Source organism: Gadus macrocephalus, chromosome 7, assembly GCF_031168955.1.
Source record: "Gadus macrocephalus chromosome 7, ASM3116895v1".
Classification (NCBI taxonomy): Eukaryota; Metazoa; Chordata; class Actinopteri; order Gadiformes; family Gadidae; genus Gadus; species Gadus macrocephalus.
This window is the reverse complement of record NC_082388.1, coordinates 10,849,546-10,865,012: the sequence shown is the minus strand read 5'-3', so window position 1 is coordinate 10,865,012 and position 15,467 is coordinate 10,849,546. Positions and strand designations below refer to the sequence as shown.

General features: G+C 46.3%; 2 protein-coding genes across 2 annotated transcripts in view; one reads left to right on the top strand and one right to left on the bottom strand.

The window, feature by feature from the left end:
• Positions 1 to 3,871, top strand: part of atf5a (activating transcription factor 5a) — a 5,159-nt gene extending 1,288 nt beyond the window's left edge. Inside the window, exons 2-4 of the mRNA XM_060056656.1 lie at positions 137 to 388; positions 728 to 1,934; positions 2,085 to 3,871. Coding sequence (XP_059912639.1) covers positions 247 to 388; positions 728 to 1,934; positions 2,085 to 2,274 — 1,539 coding nt within the window. The 5' untranslated portion in view covers positions 137 to 246 and the 3' untranslated portion in view covers positions 2,275 to 3,871. The remainder of the gene's footprint in view (positions 1 to 136; positions 389 to 727; positions 1,935 to 2,084) is intronic.
• Positions 3,872 to 4,841: 970 nt separating this feature from the next.
• stk36 (serine/threonine kinase 36 (fused homolog, Drosophila)) lies at positions 4,842 to 15,042 on the bottom strand. The gene is made up of 21 exons (XM_060056226.1): positions 13,717 to 15,042; positions 13,484 to 13,624; positions 13,262 to 13,339; positions 13,043 to 13,173; positions 12,031 to 12,283; positions 11,640 to 11,733; positions 11,387 to 11,550; positions 10,953 to 11,119; positions 10,550 to 10,655; positions 10,246 to 10,374; positions 9,983 to 10,159; positions 9,774 to 9,865; positions 9,380 to 9,443; positions 9,155 to 9,262; positions 8,758 to 8,832; positions 8,537 to 8,651; positions 8,300 to 8,426; positions 7,755 to 7,929; positions 6,978 to 7,544; positions 6,393 to 6,809; positions 4,842 to 5,927 (listed from the first exon to the last, which is right to left on the bottom strand). Exons 1-21 carry the CDS (start codon positions 13,798 to 13,800, stop codon positions 5,829 to 5,831), a joined length of 3,363 nt encoding a protein of 1,120 aa, XP_059912209.1. The 5' UTR covers positions 13,801 to 15,042; the 3' UTR covers positions 4,842 to 5,828.
• Positions 15,043 to 15,467: the final 425 nt, after the last annotated feature.

Below are 15,467 nucleotides of genomic sequence, written 5' to 3'. Positions count from 1 at the left end.
AAATGCCGGTGCAAGTGACACACTCACAGAAACCGCCAAAATCCACAGCTCGCCCATCACTGCAGGTAAAGGGCGCACGTGTGTTTTGTCAAGGCGTCGTCATAACGGACTTCCCCACCAACTGTGTCCCGTCTAGGTTTCATTATGCCCATCCAGTCCAGCAGTCGGAGGCTCCTCATCTGTCAGACCCTGCCTGCTCACAGCACACGCCCACACTTGGACTGAATCAAAACACCAAGAGGCAAAATGATCGCAGCATCGGCTCCTGTCTGGAAGACACTTCGTGTCTGCCCGGCAGACCCCCTCGCTCTCGCTCACCCACAGGCTAACCTCAACCAATCACAGGGGTGCAGGGGGGAGGTGTCAGAGGAGAGTCAGCACTTAATTGGTGAGTTGCTCGAAGTATGCTTTTTTATTTTCCCCATTTCAGGTGGGCACGGCACTGCAGCACATTCCTCCCCTAGACCAGTAAGTAGTAAACTAGCTATGTGGGATCTATGGCAATGTCGCAACTTTACTACCACTAATTATTTCCATCACTTCCTTCGATCGCTTTGATTTTTTTTTTTGCATTTTTTTCAGCAACATCTAATTTCAGCAACGTTGCATGATTGCGATTCTGTTCATTATTTGACGCCTCCCGCTCATTTGTCAACTTTTTGTTTTGGTTTTTGCTGATGAGTCGCAGTGATGAATCCTTACCTTTTCTCTCTTTTTCCCCCAATAGGTGATGGTTTCTCAGACTGGATGACAGAAGAAGTTGATTTCTCCTCGTACCTCCCCAACCCTCCCTCCCCTCCCAACGCCTCCCTCCCCCCCTCACCCCTCCAAAATGACAACCAGGTGCCCTCCGACTTGGAGGTCATGACCTCTCTACTGCAAGAGGAGCTGGCACAGCTGGAGGACTACTTCCTCTCTGAGCCCCTGCCAGAGAAGGGGCCAAAGTTCGGAAAATGCGACAAAGCCAGCCCGCCTGTCGCTCCTCCACCATGCTGCCACCCGTCACCCTATGCGACAGGCGCCCCTTCAAACCAATTGGACTCCGGCTCTCTTCCTGTTACCCTGGCAACCGGAGAGGTGGACCTGCTGAGCATCTGTGGTGGTCCCATCATTGGCCGCTCCAAAATTCCCAGACACGCCCCGTACAGTTGTAGCCGTCCGAGCGGGTGTGGTCGCAAAAGAGTTCCGGACGGGGCGCGGCTAGCCGAGGAGTACGACAATAGCTTATGGAGCTCCAAAGGCAACAACTCAGGTAGTTCATCGGTGACCTTCAATGGAAACTATGGCTTTGTGGAAGCAGAGCAGGCGGTGGAGAGGGGCTACTGCCTGGGCAACGCCGTGGAGTTGAGGTTCCCCGTCCCCCCAAGAGAAGAGAAGAGCTACTGCCTAGTTCAGGAGATCCAGAGCAGTGGGAAGGTCGTAGACGATGCTGCTGCTGCTGCTGCTGCCCCTGCAGGGTTTCCCTGTGACGCCCCCCTCCACGAGGCCCACAAGAAGGAGGACGTGCTGTCTTACGGCGGCAGGCTAGAGATGGGCGGCGTCCAGGCCGAGGCGCCGGGCAGCGCCAACAAGAGTGGCGGGGAGGCCTCCAAGGCCGGCCTCTCCTGGAAGGCGGCGGGCGGCTGCTACCTGCCTCCCACGCTGCCGTCCGAAGACTACCAGAGCTTCCTCACCAACATCAGCGAGCAGGTCAAATCGGAGGGCCTCCAGGCGGGCCAGCACGACCTGCGCTGCGGCTTCGCGGAGGACCCGACCCCGGAGTACCTGCTGATGAGCCGCGAGAGCCTGGGCTCGGAGTCGCCCGAGCACAGACACGACTGCAGCCTGACCGACGACCACTGTGCCGTGAAGTACGAACTGGACCTCCACCTCCCGTTCGAAGGCGGGGAGCGCAAACAGAAGAAGAGGGACCAGAACAAAACGGCCGCTCACAGGTATTGTGCCTTGATGTGCCCTGCCTCGTACACCACAAACCACACCCAAAGTCCAAATCCACAACTCACTCCAAATGCGAATTTCCGCGTTGTCATGGTTAACGTTGTTGGTTTCCCCCCCCCCCCCCCCCCCTCCCCCTGGCGCTGCAGGTATCGCCAACGGAAGCGGGCGGAGCTGGACACGCTAGAGGAGCAGCTGCATGGTCTGGAGGGCCGGAACCGCGAGCTGCGGGACAAGGCAGAGTCGGTGGAGCGGGAGATCCAGTATGTGAAGGACCTGCTGATTGAGGTGTACAAGGCCAGGAGCCAGAGGGTCAAGCAGGACACCGCCACAGCATGAGAAGAACGGTCCCAACCAAGGAGAAAATAAACAGGGAACCCTTTTGTGTCATTTGTCCCAGATAACATTTTTGTCTTCCCTCCTGCTTAGGTGGAGTAAATGCATGTATTTTTGTTTCTATTTATGTATTTATTTATTTTATTTATTTATTTCATTTTTCAATTTGTAACTCAACGGTCTATTCCTTGTCCAATGCTTTCGCACAATGAATTACTCAAGTCTGCACTGTGACACTGAAATGTTAAATGACAATCATTTTTAAGAATGTCAAGTTGAATCGACCACAGATCCTGAGATAAAATAGAAGTAATTTGTCATTGACAGCCTTACAATCAAGTTGATGTCAGTAATTAAAGTAGTGAAATAATATTTAGATATTTTTATTTGATTTTTTTATGTCATGTTTTAAATGATAAGTGCAGGCAATATGTTTTGCAAGTCGGTTTCGTTTGAATTTTGAAGCACAATGTTAAAGACAATCTTAATATTTTTCTGAAATTATTTCTATGGCCACTTGAAAAGCAACTAACATTGAATGGCAATAATTATAATAATGTTGTTTGGTTCATTTTTATTGATTTATGATAGTCCATAATTGAAGAATAAAATAACTACAAATCAGTGAGAAAAACATCTATGACTTTTCCTTATCTTTTTCTGTTAGAAATATGATTTGATTTAAATGTTGTGCATTGTAAAAAACGAAGTAATAAGTTCAAATCAAGCAGAGATTGTAAATGTGTTTTTCAGAATATGTTGAGGAACCAAAAGAAAACGCGACGATGCAAAGTGCTTTGGATGAGATATGTTGTGAAGTTGCCAGCCTGTCACTTTTTAGTTGCAAATTGCAATATAATCAGTTGTGAGCTCAGGTAAAGCAATTTGTTGCAAATTGCTTTCAATTTGCTAATTATGTGTGACAGAAGTTGGAGTTTAATGCATTCCAGTCGTGTTTGACACGACAAAGCTTTCCGGCATGTTTTTAAGTTGTCTCTCAAAAAAAAAAAAGTTTTTCTTAATAACTGTTATGCACTCATTTATAATACATTTTTGTATAGGCTACCGAGGGACGGGATTTTCATTTGCTTTGTAGAAATGTAAAAAAATTGAAATAGTATTTTTTTTTTTTTTTATTGCATTTTTTGGTTTTAATATTCGCAATTATTGTAGCCTTGGTGTGTGAGGATATTTGATGCTATAACTGTGAATGGGTTTTTTATAAGTTCGAATAATAATAATAAAGGCCTACTTTATATTTGTTTGAAAAGCTTAAATATCCTACTGTGAAAAAACGTGAATGGGAAAGTTTACGATCTTGCGCCAAATGCGTTTTTTGTACGTCTTTGGCCTCAACCCATAACCTATACAAGCCTAGCCTATACAGGCCCATAACCTATACAGGCCCATAGCCTGCTATGCAGGCCCATAGCCTGATCAATCAATCAATCAGACGTCATCCCGCCCTATTATGTGGCGCTCGGTCCCACGCGGAGCACCAGACACTGGTCACTGTAAATGAGCCTCACTCTGTTTCATTTAATCTCCATCTCGCTTTGTTTGCTTGGCTGATTTTTTAATAAAGTGATTTGTGGCAACATTTCGTTGTTAAGAGCTTTTCTGCAGTGCAAAAAAACTGTAATAGGCCTACATCAAACGGATGAATTGATCAAACATTTTGAAGGCCTACATGAATCTTTCGTTATAGGTCGATTTGGCCTCTCTGAACGTTCGATTGTCCTTTATTGTCGAGCATCTGAATGATTATTTTCAGTGTAAAGTGTGGTGTTAAAGTCCGCCTCAGGGCAGGATGCCTCGTATTACAGGACGGAAGCCAACACACATGTTATTTTTTTGCAATAGAATAATAGTGGCAGGCAAAATGAAAACAAAAACATTTATCTATAAATATCAGATTTATTGGAATTGCGACAATACCACATGAATAATATGGTTGTGAGGGAAAAGGTCCTTTTGTGTTTTCTTCAGACCTATAAATAATACAATTCAAATTTGGTCGAAGGAAAGAAGACAATTGGCTTTAAAGACAAAAAAAAAAAAAAAACGTTCGATACGGCCGAATGCAGGCGACCAACATGCGGCAGTTTAACAGCCCCCCAAAAATGCCGCATAAACAAAACTGCATTTTATATTTTGACAGGAATGCGGAGCGATTTTATTTATAGCCTGTTGTAGGATTAACCTTTCAGGTACACCTATCCACCAAGAATTGTTCTACTATTTCAGCATATTGCAATTTAACGTTTTAGTGGAATATCTGTAAATTAGGGCATGATGTGTGTGTTTGCGTGTGTGTGTGTGTGTGTGTGTGTGTGTGTGTGTGTGTGTGTGTGTGTGTGTGTGTGTGTGTGTGTGTGTGTGTGTGTGCGCGCGTGCGGTGTGTGTGTGTGTGAAAACCAGACAAAGTGAGAAATTGCTGCATTTGATCCATACCATTGAGAATTAATCTTGGTTAATATTTTTAAAGTAACATGTTAATAGTCAAAGATTAAGGAACGTTATGCTTCCATTTTTTGTAACACAAAAATGTCAGACACAGGAGCCAGACCCAAAGTTTGAATATCCTTTATTTATTTTTCTGGATTTATTACACTAACATCATGGTTTCTGATAGCCAAGTACCTGATTGAAAGACCAACTAGCTAACTGAGAAACTCACTGAATAACTGACTGTTCATATTACAATCTCAAAGTCAAAGTCAGTGTTTTACCATCAAATGTGCTTCATAACATTTAGTCAAACATAAAAAAAAAATACGAGATAAGCATACACATGAAAGAGTCGCTTCATAGAGGTGTAACATGGAGCCTGTTAGCGTTTGTGTCCCTCTTGTTGTTAGACGTGTAATTGAAGGTAACTTGGCCTGTTAAAAAACAACAGCATCAGCAGCAGTGAGAGTCGTTTCAGGCCTTGAATGACGCAAGCAGGGGCTGACTAGAACACACACACACACACACACACACACACACACACACACAAAAAGATACACTGACACAAACTATCTGCTTTAAGGCTTTGCTGGCGGCACCTGTCGAACTGGTAACCATGGAGCAATACATGTTAATCAACCTTATGTCTTGTGAGTGGGAGATCATGTTGTACATCAATGTCATAGATATCGTATGTATCCAAAGTGACTTAAGTTAGTAAAAAAAAAAAAAAAAAAAAAAAAAAAACATAAGCATCAGTTACAGATAGGCCCAATGACGTCTGCGGACTTCTGGGTCTGATCCAGAACTTTTCACCTGGGAGTCAAATACCCAAACCTAGGCTATCCTGCATGGCCTTAACATGTTCCTCATGCATGTGCTTGGCCACAGTCTTCGTTAGCTCCTCCCCACCGACTCGACCAATCAAGACACGTTTTGGTTTGGTCCACGTCTCATAAGGCCGCGATACGTGACACCAGGTTTGGTGTCGCCCCTCCAGAACGTCTTGTTTAATGTTCGGAGGAAGTAGCACCAACTTTATTTTTTGAACAACATTTATTTGAGAGGAACAGAAGTGCTGCCGATGTCTCCCAGGAGGGCAGCGGTCACTTGAGGTGGTGGATGAGCTGCCTGTAGTCACAGTGTGGCGGTGCAGTGTGTGACGCCTGCAGGACCTTCTCATACGCATCGAGAGACACCAGCACCTTCAACACAAACACAAAGAGTTCTTCAATACATTGCTTGGCTGAAATATCATTTTTGTGCTGCGCTTTGTGTTTGAATGAGATAGCTTCTCCTGTACCCATGGTCCCCGTTTTAATACGTTCTGGTTGCTTATTATTTGGTTACTAATTTACTGAAATGTAGTCATTCAGTCGCCTTCACGTCGCTCCACCCTATGTCATTTGTGACATTTAAAATTATTTAAGAATGCAAAAACGAATTCACTTATTGAACTACAAACTGTAGTGAATCTTGAATGTTGCAGAATAAACATTGTGGCTTTAAACGACAATCAGAAGTGAAGTCAGAGCACAAAATAAAAAAAAAACATCCATAATAATAATAAGCCTTCAATCAAACGACGAGGTTGGAATCTAAAGATTAATTAATCATAGATTAAAACGGCATCACGCGGGCATCGCATCCATCACGTGCGGTCCAATCACCTGCCGCTGCGCCTCCCGCTGGCTGTAGGCGCTGAGCGCGGCGATGGCCGTGCGTCTCACCCCGCCGTGGGGGTCCGTGCACGCCGCCGCCAGAAGCAGCCGCAACGCGTCCGCCTCCCCCGCAGTCGCCGCGGGTGCTCTGGACCCGCTGGCGCCGTGAACTCCTCCCAGGTTCCCCAGCGCCGCGCAGCTGTGGCGCCGGGTCAGGGCGTCCGGGTCGGTCACCAGCGACAGCAGGAGGGGCGCCGCCCTCGACGACTCCTCCGCCCAGCCGCCGCCGCCCCCCCCCTGCGGCTCCGCCCTGTGCCCCGGGGCCGGAGACGAGGCTTCCGCTGTCGTTCTCCCCGGCTCCTCGTCCACTCCACTTCTTTCTCCTCCTCCTCCTCCTCCTCCTCCTCCTCCTCCTCCTCCTCCTCTTCCTCCACCTCTTCCACCTCCTCCTCCTTCCCCTTCCCCTTCCCCTTCCCCTCCCCCTCCTCCTCCTCCTCCTCCTCCTCCTCCTCCTCTTCCACCCCCTCCTCCTCCTCCTCCTCCTCCTCCTTCCCCTTCCCCTTCCCCTCCCCCTCCTCCTCCATCCAGTCCCGCCTCCCCGATGAAGCCCAGCCAGCTCCCGACCGCGCGGCACGCCGTCCTCCGCACGGGGCCGCAGGGGTCCCGCAGGCCGTCTGCCATCTCCCTGAACACGCCGGGCCCCAGGGCCGGGGGCCCCGCGGGGCCGAACGGATTCAGGCTCCCCAGCAGGCTGCAGGCGGCCGCCCTCACCTGATCGTGGGGGTGACCGAGGGCCCGGCGCAGCACGGGGGCGTCCAGGTGGAGGCGGGGGCCGGGGGGGGGGCGCCGGGCCACCTGGGCCAGCAGCACCAGGAGCTCCACCGCCGCCGTCGCGTCCAAGGGCCCCTCGCCCTGCAGCAGGGCCCCCAGCAGGGAGCTGGCCGTCCTGGGTGCGGAGGAGGCGGGGCCTCCCCGGGGGGTGGTCGGGGTTGGCTGTCGGGGGTCCGCGCCGGCAGGGCGGAAGAAGAAGTCCGGCCCCTGGGGCCCCTCCGCGGGGGCCGTCGTGAGGAGGGGAACGAAGCGGCCCGGGTCGCACAGGAGCAGACGACTCAGCAGAGAGAGGGGGAGCTCCAGCAGGGCGGGGGGGCGGATCTGGATCATCTGGGGGGGGGGGGGGGGGGAGGTTCAAACCCAAACACATCTACAATACATCCAGAAAACAATCCTTCAACTCCACCCAACATCCTTCAAAATGAGCACCAATCAAATAGCATCATGGCGCCGTCATTTGTGCGTGGACCAGCGCCAGAGCTATGAAGTGTTGCATCGTGGGTGTGGATGGGAGCACATTGGGGGGGGGGGCTTTCTAACCTGCAGGAGACCCGTCACCACCCCACAGCGGTCGTACAGGTCCAGGACCGTGGCCCGGGTCGTCGGCGACAGGTCCAGGGAGAAGGGGAAGCAGAGCAGCAGACAGCTCAGCACCAACAGGTCGTCCAGGTCCTCTTCCTGGACCCCAGTAGGAGTCCCATCAGAACCCCTAGGCCTACAACAAGGAGAAGGATGTCTCATCACTGTGTACTACTGCACTGCTATGACCAATAAGTATTAAGCATTTTTTATCCACCAATTTAACACCTTTATCCACCTAATTATCTTAACTTCTTATCAACTGACCTTTTATCCGTTTACTTTTCACTTTTCATTTTTTGGAACACACTTTAAAGTGTGCTGCTAAAGTGTTTTAAATACATTTTGGATAAACACAAATGAGTAGGTAGGGGTAAGGTGGAGATTACACTACAGATACCGGTGTTTGAACCCTTAACCTTTCGGCTGGTAGTCCACCTCCCTAACATCGCATCCTGCTACCTAATAATGCCAACTGTCACACGTAGTAAAGGCTGAACGCTCACATGTAACGGCGGAGCACAAGGCCTAACGTGTGTATGCATTCTGATTGGCTGTCGGTGAAGAGACGAGGACACAGGCCGGGGTCTTTGGTGAAGACACACAGCATGGCGGACAGGAAGGAATGCAATCCTGAAGAACAAAGTGTGCATGTTAACAAATCTCAATGTAAAACGGATGCAAATAAATATCATAGAATACTTAAAGTATAGCTTGTTGATTATAGCTTGTAAGATGTTTACCCTTTGCAGAGCAGAAGTGAGGGTTTATCTGTGTGTCCAATGCGTTACCAATGGTTCTCCACAGATCACACCAAATCTCTTGTCCTGGAGAGGTGGAAGGAGAGCCTTTCCCGGGCTGGGAGGGGAACGGGGTACAGATGAGGACGTGGCCATTTGAACCAACATTGTATGAATTTGAAGCAGTGTTTCGCAGTGCCAGTGTGTCGGCTTCACTGTCCAACCTCAGAGACTGAGTGGAGCAGCAGAGACAGCAGACCGTCACATATCCCCCAGCCTGGAGGGAGGAAGACCTGTGGCTACAAGAGGCAGAAGGCAGAAGGGTTATTTTAGATTTTGTATTCTGATGAAACTCACTTTCCCAGTGCTAGTGATTCAAATGTTGGCTAAGCTCATTTTACAGAAGATGGCATAGAATCATCAATTATTAAGTTTAGTTAATTAGGATACACAGATATTCTAGGATATTTGCATTAATATTATATTAATAATAACGTTTGATAACATGTAAAGGGAGTTTTTATGTAATAAAGGATTGAGCCAAAATTGTTGACCAAGCATTCAATGGCATTGTTAATGACAATGACCATATAAGATATATAAGAACAGTCAGCCTCCCACCTTGGAGTCCAGGGAAGAGTTTTGAAGCACGCCACTCAGAGTGCGGATGTCAACATCCACACATACTCCATGGTGGGTGAACATAGAGAGAACTGATGCAGCCACGGCCTACAGGACAGACAAAGGGAACCACATTCAACCACCAAGGCTTCAATGCTATTCCATTGGTATGTGAATATGAGTATCTGCTCATGACACATATTTGGTGTATAATGTAGAGCTTACTGCCGAAGGAGTGGAAGCTGTTTCACTGAGTATCTTGAGAACAGGCTTCATAAACTCTTCCGGACTACAGTAAAAGAGCAGATGGTATGTGTTATATTATATATTTGTGTGGCCTTTAAGTGGTTTACAAGTAGCATGAAATTATTCATGACCACTAGAGGGCAGGCAATCACTAGGGAATCTATTTTTGCTTTTCTCCATTGTAAATACTGAAAGAAAATGGTGGAAAATAACTAACAATAAATTAATATGTAAAATAATTTCAGCAATAATTCAATAATTGTTATAGGTTATAGAAATAACAGGATTATTTGAGTAAAAATATAACATATTTTCATTATGTAATACAAATAGAATCAAGTGTAAAATAAAAGTAGACAAAAAAAGCTGTAACCTGTTTTCAACTTCGGTCCATTCAGCATGCCTGTCCCAGTACGCTAGAAGTACTGCAAGGACTTGACTGAGGACATCGTCAATCCAGGGTTCCTTCACAAAAAAACAATAGTACTGAGTCCTTTGCTGACATGCTAGCATGAATCTCATTCAATATCCCACTGTGAGGATTTCCCTCCTCTGATTGTGAATGACGTTCAGCATATTTACCTTAATAACGCTAAGCTTATCGACCATCACGCTGGTCAAATCAAAGAGCAGATGGGGCAGACCCAGTTCACAGCCAATAAGAAGAGAGTTCTCAGGGTCAGAGTTCAGAAGCAGCTTGGAGACGACTCTCAACGGAAGGAGAATCTGCCATGCCTCTTTCAGAATCCCACCCAAGAGCTAAACAGAGATCAATCAGTCACTTAATCAATGAAATACCGCTCCAACTGTGTCAAAAGTCTCAACTTGCCTGTCTACAGCCTTACCTGGGATTTAAAAGCCAGTAATTTGTTCTTCACTTGAGGAATGATGATGTGGTGGTTTGCCGGCGACGCCAGCTCCCCAGGTTCAGTTTCTAGGGCCAACCTCCGCCAATATACTTCAGTCTGCTCCTCCTGACAAAGGAACAACAGATAAACATAAGTATTGTAATACAACAGTGCAGTATAGTGGTTAGGGTGCTCTCGGGAAGCACTTTGAGCAAGATGCCTAACTCATGATATTAAAAAAGAAATACGTTAAGCACTTTTTATAAACTGTATTACCGGATGATGACTAAGAGTCATGTACCTGTAGAGGGGAAGGATCTGGTCCGTCCTTGCTGAGGTTCCGTAAGAACCTTGGGCCAACCTCTACAGATGGAAACTCCTGCTCGTAGTCCCTGCTGATCTGACCCCTGCAGAGCAACAAAACATACAATTACTCCATAAGTACGAGGACAACTTAGTACTATTTTCTTCCGTTTAGTCTTTCAGACATTGGGTATCGAACACTGTATCTTTTGAAAGGTAGTCGAACACCCTTGCGAATACCGTTCAGCAAATAATGGTTTAATTGTACCCATTAGCTGGTTTGATGAAACATTGATTTACCAATAGGGGTTTAGGATAAGGTTGATGTATTTGGGTCGACACATGTATGTAAATTGACCATAGAATAATAAAAAATATCTTGATACATAAAATGGGCAAACCTGCGTCTTGAAGTCGTGCCTGCTTGTTTCTTCAGGTTGAGGAACATCTTGGCTGCGTCCTTGACTTTCTCTTTTTCCTGGGGGGGCGCGGGGTCATTGAGGGTGTTGGGCCGGCCTGCAGAGGTCCTCTTTGATCCTGGGTCTTCTACTGCTCTCTCCGCTTCCCCCTGATAAAGAATGAAAACACAACTCTTAAAGATGTGGGATCCAATTGGAAATGACTTTCAGGGTTTTGATGGCTTTTAGGGTTAGGGTTTGTTTAAGGGTTAGAGGTTAGGTTTAAGTTTTTTTTTAAGGTTAGGTTTGGTTTAAAGGGGTTGGGTTTGGTTCCCGGCACAATTATCCCTGTATAGTCCACAATCCCGCCGGAACTTCTTTTCAGAACTTCAGATCACATGATTGGATGCCTCCCATTTTTGAACAGTGATTCCTACCTCTCTTCTGTTCTGGTTGTTGTCTCTCTGGGACAAGACCTTGCGCAGCAACCGGTTCTTCCCAGAACCAGCCGACTTCTCCTTGAGTTGCTGGTGCTTGAGGGCCAGCAGGTCAGGGCTGGGGGCCACAGTCAGGGGGCTGAAGACACTGTCCCCTGGCAGCACTGCAACAACACATCACACTGAAAGATGCAGATCGTAGACACGTAACATCATTTCATATAGAGGTTCGGGGTGTTTTTGAGAGCTTCACCTATAACACCGTGGGCCACGAAAGGGTGGTGCAAAAGTTCCGGCCATGACAGTCTCTTCTGGGGATCTTTGGTCAGCAAACCTTTGAGAAACCCCTGTGGCGTTTCAATAACAACATGATTAGGTGCATCCAGGATATCTCAGCCCATTAGCAGCCAAACATTGATAGTATTCATAGTCATAAAAAAAAATAAAAATACACAGAGGGGAATTTCACAAAACCACAGCGAAAGTCTACAAACCACAATCGCCACTTTTCAAATGTTTTTTCCATCAAAGTAACACGACACCACTTTGACATTTTTCAATATTCTGTTAAGCTTCATCTTATTGGCATTCCTAAGACAGAAAACCTGAACGACATCAAAATTCACACTAGGGTGGAGCATTACCATGCAGGTGGCGCTCATGGCGTCCGGGGGCCATTTCACAGGGTCCCTCACAATGAGCTGAACCAGCTGGAAGATGGAGTTGGTGTAGAAGGGGGGCACCCCTGTGCGCAGCTCGTAGAGGATGCACCCCAGGGACCAGAGGTCGGCGGTGTGGTCGTACGGCTTCTCCTCCACCAGCTCCGGGGACATGTACAGCGGTGTTCCCTTGATGGAGGTCAGCACCAAGGTGGAGACGCTCATGGACCGGGCAAAACTGAAAGGGGCAGTAGTCACGGAGTTCAGTTGGATTTGACTTAATCTCGGATGCAGTAGTTGCATTGTGTTATAGCAGAGATTTTAGTGGGAAATGGCACAGGGTCTACAGAAACTGAAAGGTGGAGAGTAACGGCTTGTTCCTGTTTAGTTACGGAGCTATTCTACCAAAGATTAACTGAATTCTGTGATGAAGCTGTCAGATTGGGATTTTAAGGTGTATTTCCACAGTGTCTACACGTTGTTCAGGTGAAAACATTACAGACACTTTTTAAAGTTGACTTCCGCTGGTTGAGTTTGTGTTTGTGTTTAATGCAAATTACACACTTACGGATCCCTGCCTCCAGCCAACATGGTTTGTTTGTGGAAACAAATATGAGGCAAAAGAAAGCGAAACGCCTCGTTCATCCAGGTTTGAGCTTGTCTGCTATCAGACTTTAAATATTATATCTAAAGTCTGACTTGTTGGCCTAGCTCAGACTTAAGCCCCCTGCGACCCACCATGGATGGGTCGCGTTGTTACTCGAAGTTTGAAAATAACCGGGTTTGGAAATACAATCGTCCAACCACGGGGACTGAAACCAAACATGTTGTGCAGTTTGCAGATTCTCCAACCAGCGCCAGCTCATGTGAATTGTTCAGTATGGAAATTGACACATGCCACTAAAGGGTAGAAAAATAACAATAGAAATAGCAATTCCCATCCCTGAGTCTTGTTGTTGTGTGTGGTCATTCTGAAAAAAAGCAATAATGGACTTACCCAAAATCACATAGTTTCACCACCCCACATTTTCCCAAGAGAATGTTTTGTGGTTTCATGTCTCGATGGAGAATTCGATGGGAGTGTAAATAATACAGCGCCGAGACAAGCTGGCAGGCGATCTCTTGCACCTCAAAAGAAGAAACAAAACAAATGAAGATCACTCAAATATGTATAGTTGACTTATGGATGTGTAATGATAAAGCATTCATCACATACCTGGGTCTCTGGAAGCTGGCCATCATCCTCTAGAATCTGAAATAACTCCCCTTCTGCATACTCAGTTACAACCACAACCTATTGCCCACAAATATGTTCTAATTATCAACAATCAAAAGTTATCCATAATCAAGTAAAACATACAGATATAGGCTCTTATCAACTTGAACAATTTCCACAGCAAAGATTTGTATTTAATGATGCAATAATAATTATACATGCCTCTTTGTCCGTCTCAAAGCTGTCAAACATTTGGACAATGTTGGGATGTTGGAGTCCCCTCATGATATCGATCTCCCTCTTGAGACTCCGCAGCTCCTTCTCAGACCGACCCACCTTTGGGATAAACTTCAAGGCCACCACCTACGGAGAAAGAAGTCACACAATACATTCAAATACAGTCCAAAAGTGGAGCCTATCTGACTGAAATAAACATGTGAATATACGATGTTCACCTGTCCCGTGAACCGTTTCCTGCCCTTGTAAACACGGCCGAAGGAGCCCTCTCCAACCAGCTCAAGGACGTGGTATGAGTTCATCGTGTTGTCGATCTACCCAAGCGGCTGGACCAGCTATCCAACCGGCTTGACCAGCTATCCAAGCGGCTTGACCAGCTATCTAAGCGGCTTGACAACCCTCTACACGGCAACCTGTTGACATCAGTAAGACTGTGTTTGGTTAAAAGCCACCATCGTCTCCCGTAGTCGCGATTTGGCTTACTTAACAAGTGTCTGTAAAATGATGAAGCTTATTTTGTACATATAATGCATCATCACCAGCACACACACTACTCCATAACGTTAGGCGACTCCTCGGCAATAGTCGTCCGTAAACTACACTCGGTAAGCAGGAACATATGCCTTCTTAAGATAACGACACCAGGTCCCAAAAAGGGCATTGGAAATAAGACTGCGATGGTTTTTTCACTTCTGTATGACATTTTCGGAAGAGTTCTTATTTAATAAATATGGCAATGTTTTCTTGCAAATGTTTTATCCACATTTTTGTTGAGGCTTTGCTAAAGGCAGGGCGTAATTTGGGTCCTGAGACTAGTAACCCACATTGCGTCCATAGCAACGGGTTGCAACCACCGAACAACAAAATGAGCGAGGACCCTCTTTTCACGCGATACCTTTATAATAAATATTGGATGAATGTATAATATCTGCGTTTTCTTCCCAGAGTATTGTTAGTTACCCTGTAACATTCTTTGTTTACATTTGCATTTGTGCACTTTAATATACTGTGAACTACTGGTACTGGGCCGCTTTATAATTTATATTGTTTATACCGTTTGTTTTGTTTGCTGTTTGTTCTGTTTGTCTTTACTTTAGCATTTACTTTAGCGTCTTTTTTGCTTTCATTAGCGCTTTGTGTTTTTATTGTATTGTATCTTATCCTTTGTTTCCCACTGCTGCTGGGCTGTTAATTTCGGAGAGAGGATTAATAAAGTTGTTGTCTTATCTTATCTTATTCTGTGTATGACTATACATTACAGACTAATAGATTGTTCCTTAGTTGGCCGCTAGATGTCGCCCTCGTTTAATAATCACCATGAACAGTCACTCAGCGAGGACCATGAGAGAAAGAAGCGGTATAAAACAAAACTCTTTGAAACGTGTTATCATCAAAGCTGCTCCAAACATTAACTATTGCAGATATCAACGACCCGATAGGGCTCATTCATAATCAGTATAACAAATAAATCCTGTATCACAAATAAATAATCTGCTTAAATAAATCGTAGATAGGCTTATAGCCTATATTCTCGATGGAACATAATGTCTGCTGCAAAGCCATATAGCAAAACAGCAACACCCACGCCTATAGTATGCCCCCCCCCCCCCCCCCCCCCCCAGTGACGAATACGATCGAGAGAAAGTGCCTTATTGGCTGCCCTTTACATGTGAAAAAAATTATTGGGTGCCCTCTGGTGCCCCTTCATACAATAAATTATGATGATGAGCCCTCTAGAACAAGAAAATTCGATAACGTGCCTCAATGAGTGCCCTCTTAATGCCCTTACAGTGTCTCCATGGTTGGAAAAAAAGTGCCCCCTAGAGTGGTGAATACGAGAGAAAGTGCCATACATGATGCATCATAGCTTTTTGCACGCTGGTTGGGCCCCATGTTGTGCAGAATTCGCCCCTGCCCTTCAAACAGTCTGAGTCCGCCACTGAACCTATGACGTTCTGCTGCGGATCCT

Bases quoted from the DNA above. Each gene is read 5' to 3' on its own strand.
- stk36 (XM_060056226.1), bottom strand. From the start codon at position 13,800: ATGAACTCATACCACGTCCTTGAGCTGGTTGGAGAGGGCTCCTTCGGC. The intron at 9,866-9,982 runs GTAAATATGCTG...TTTTTTGTGAAG, and splicing joins ATAAGCTTAGCGTTATTAAG to GAACCCTGGATTGACGATGT. The intron at 5,928-6,392 runs GTGATTGGACCG...TTTGTGTTGAAG, and splicing joins AGCGGGAGGCGCAGCGGCAG to GTGCTGGTGTCTCTCGATGC.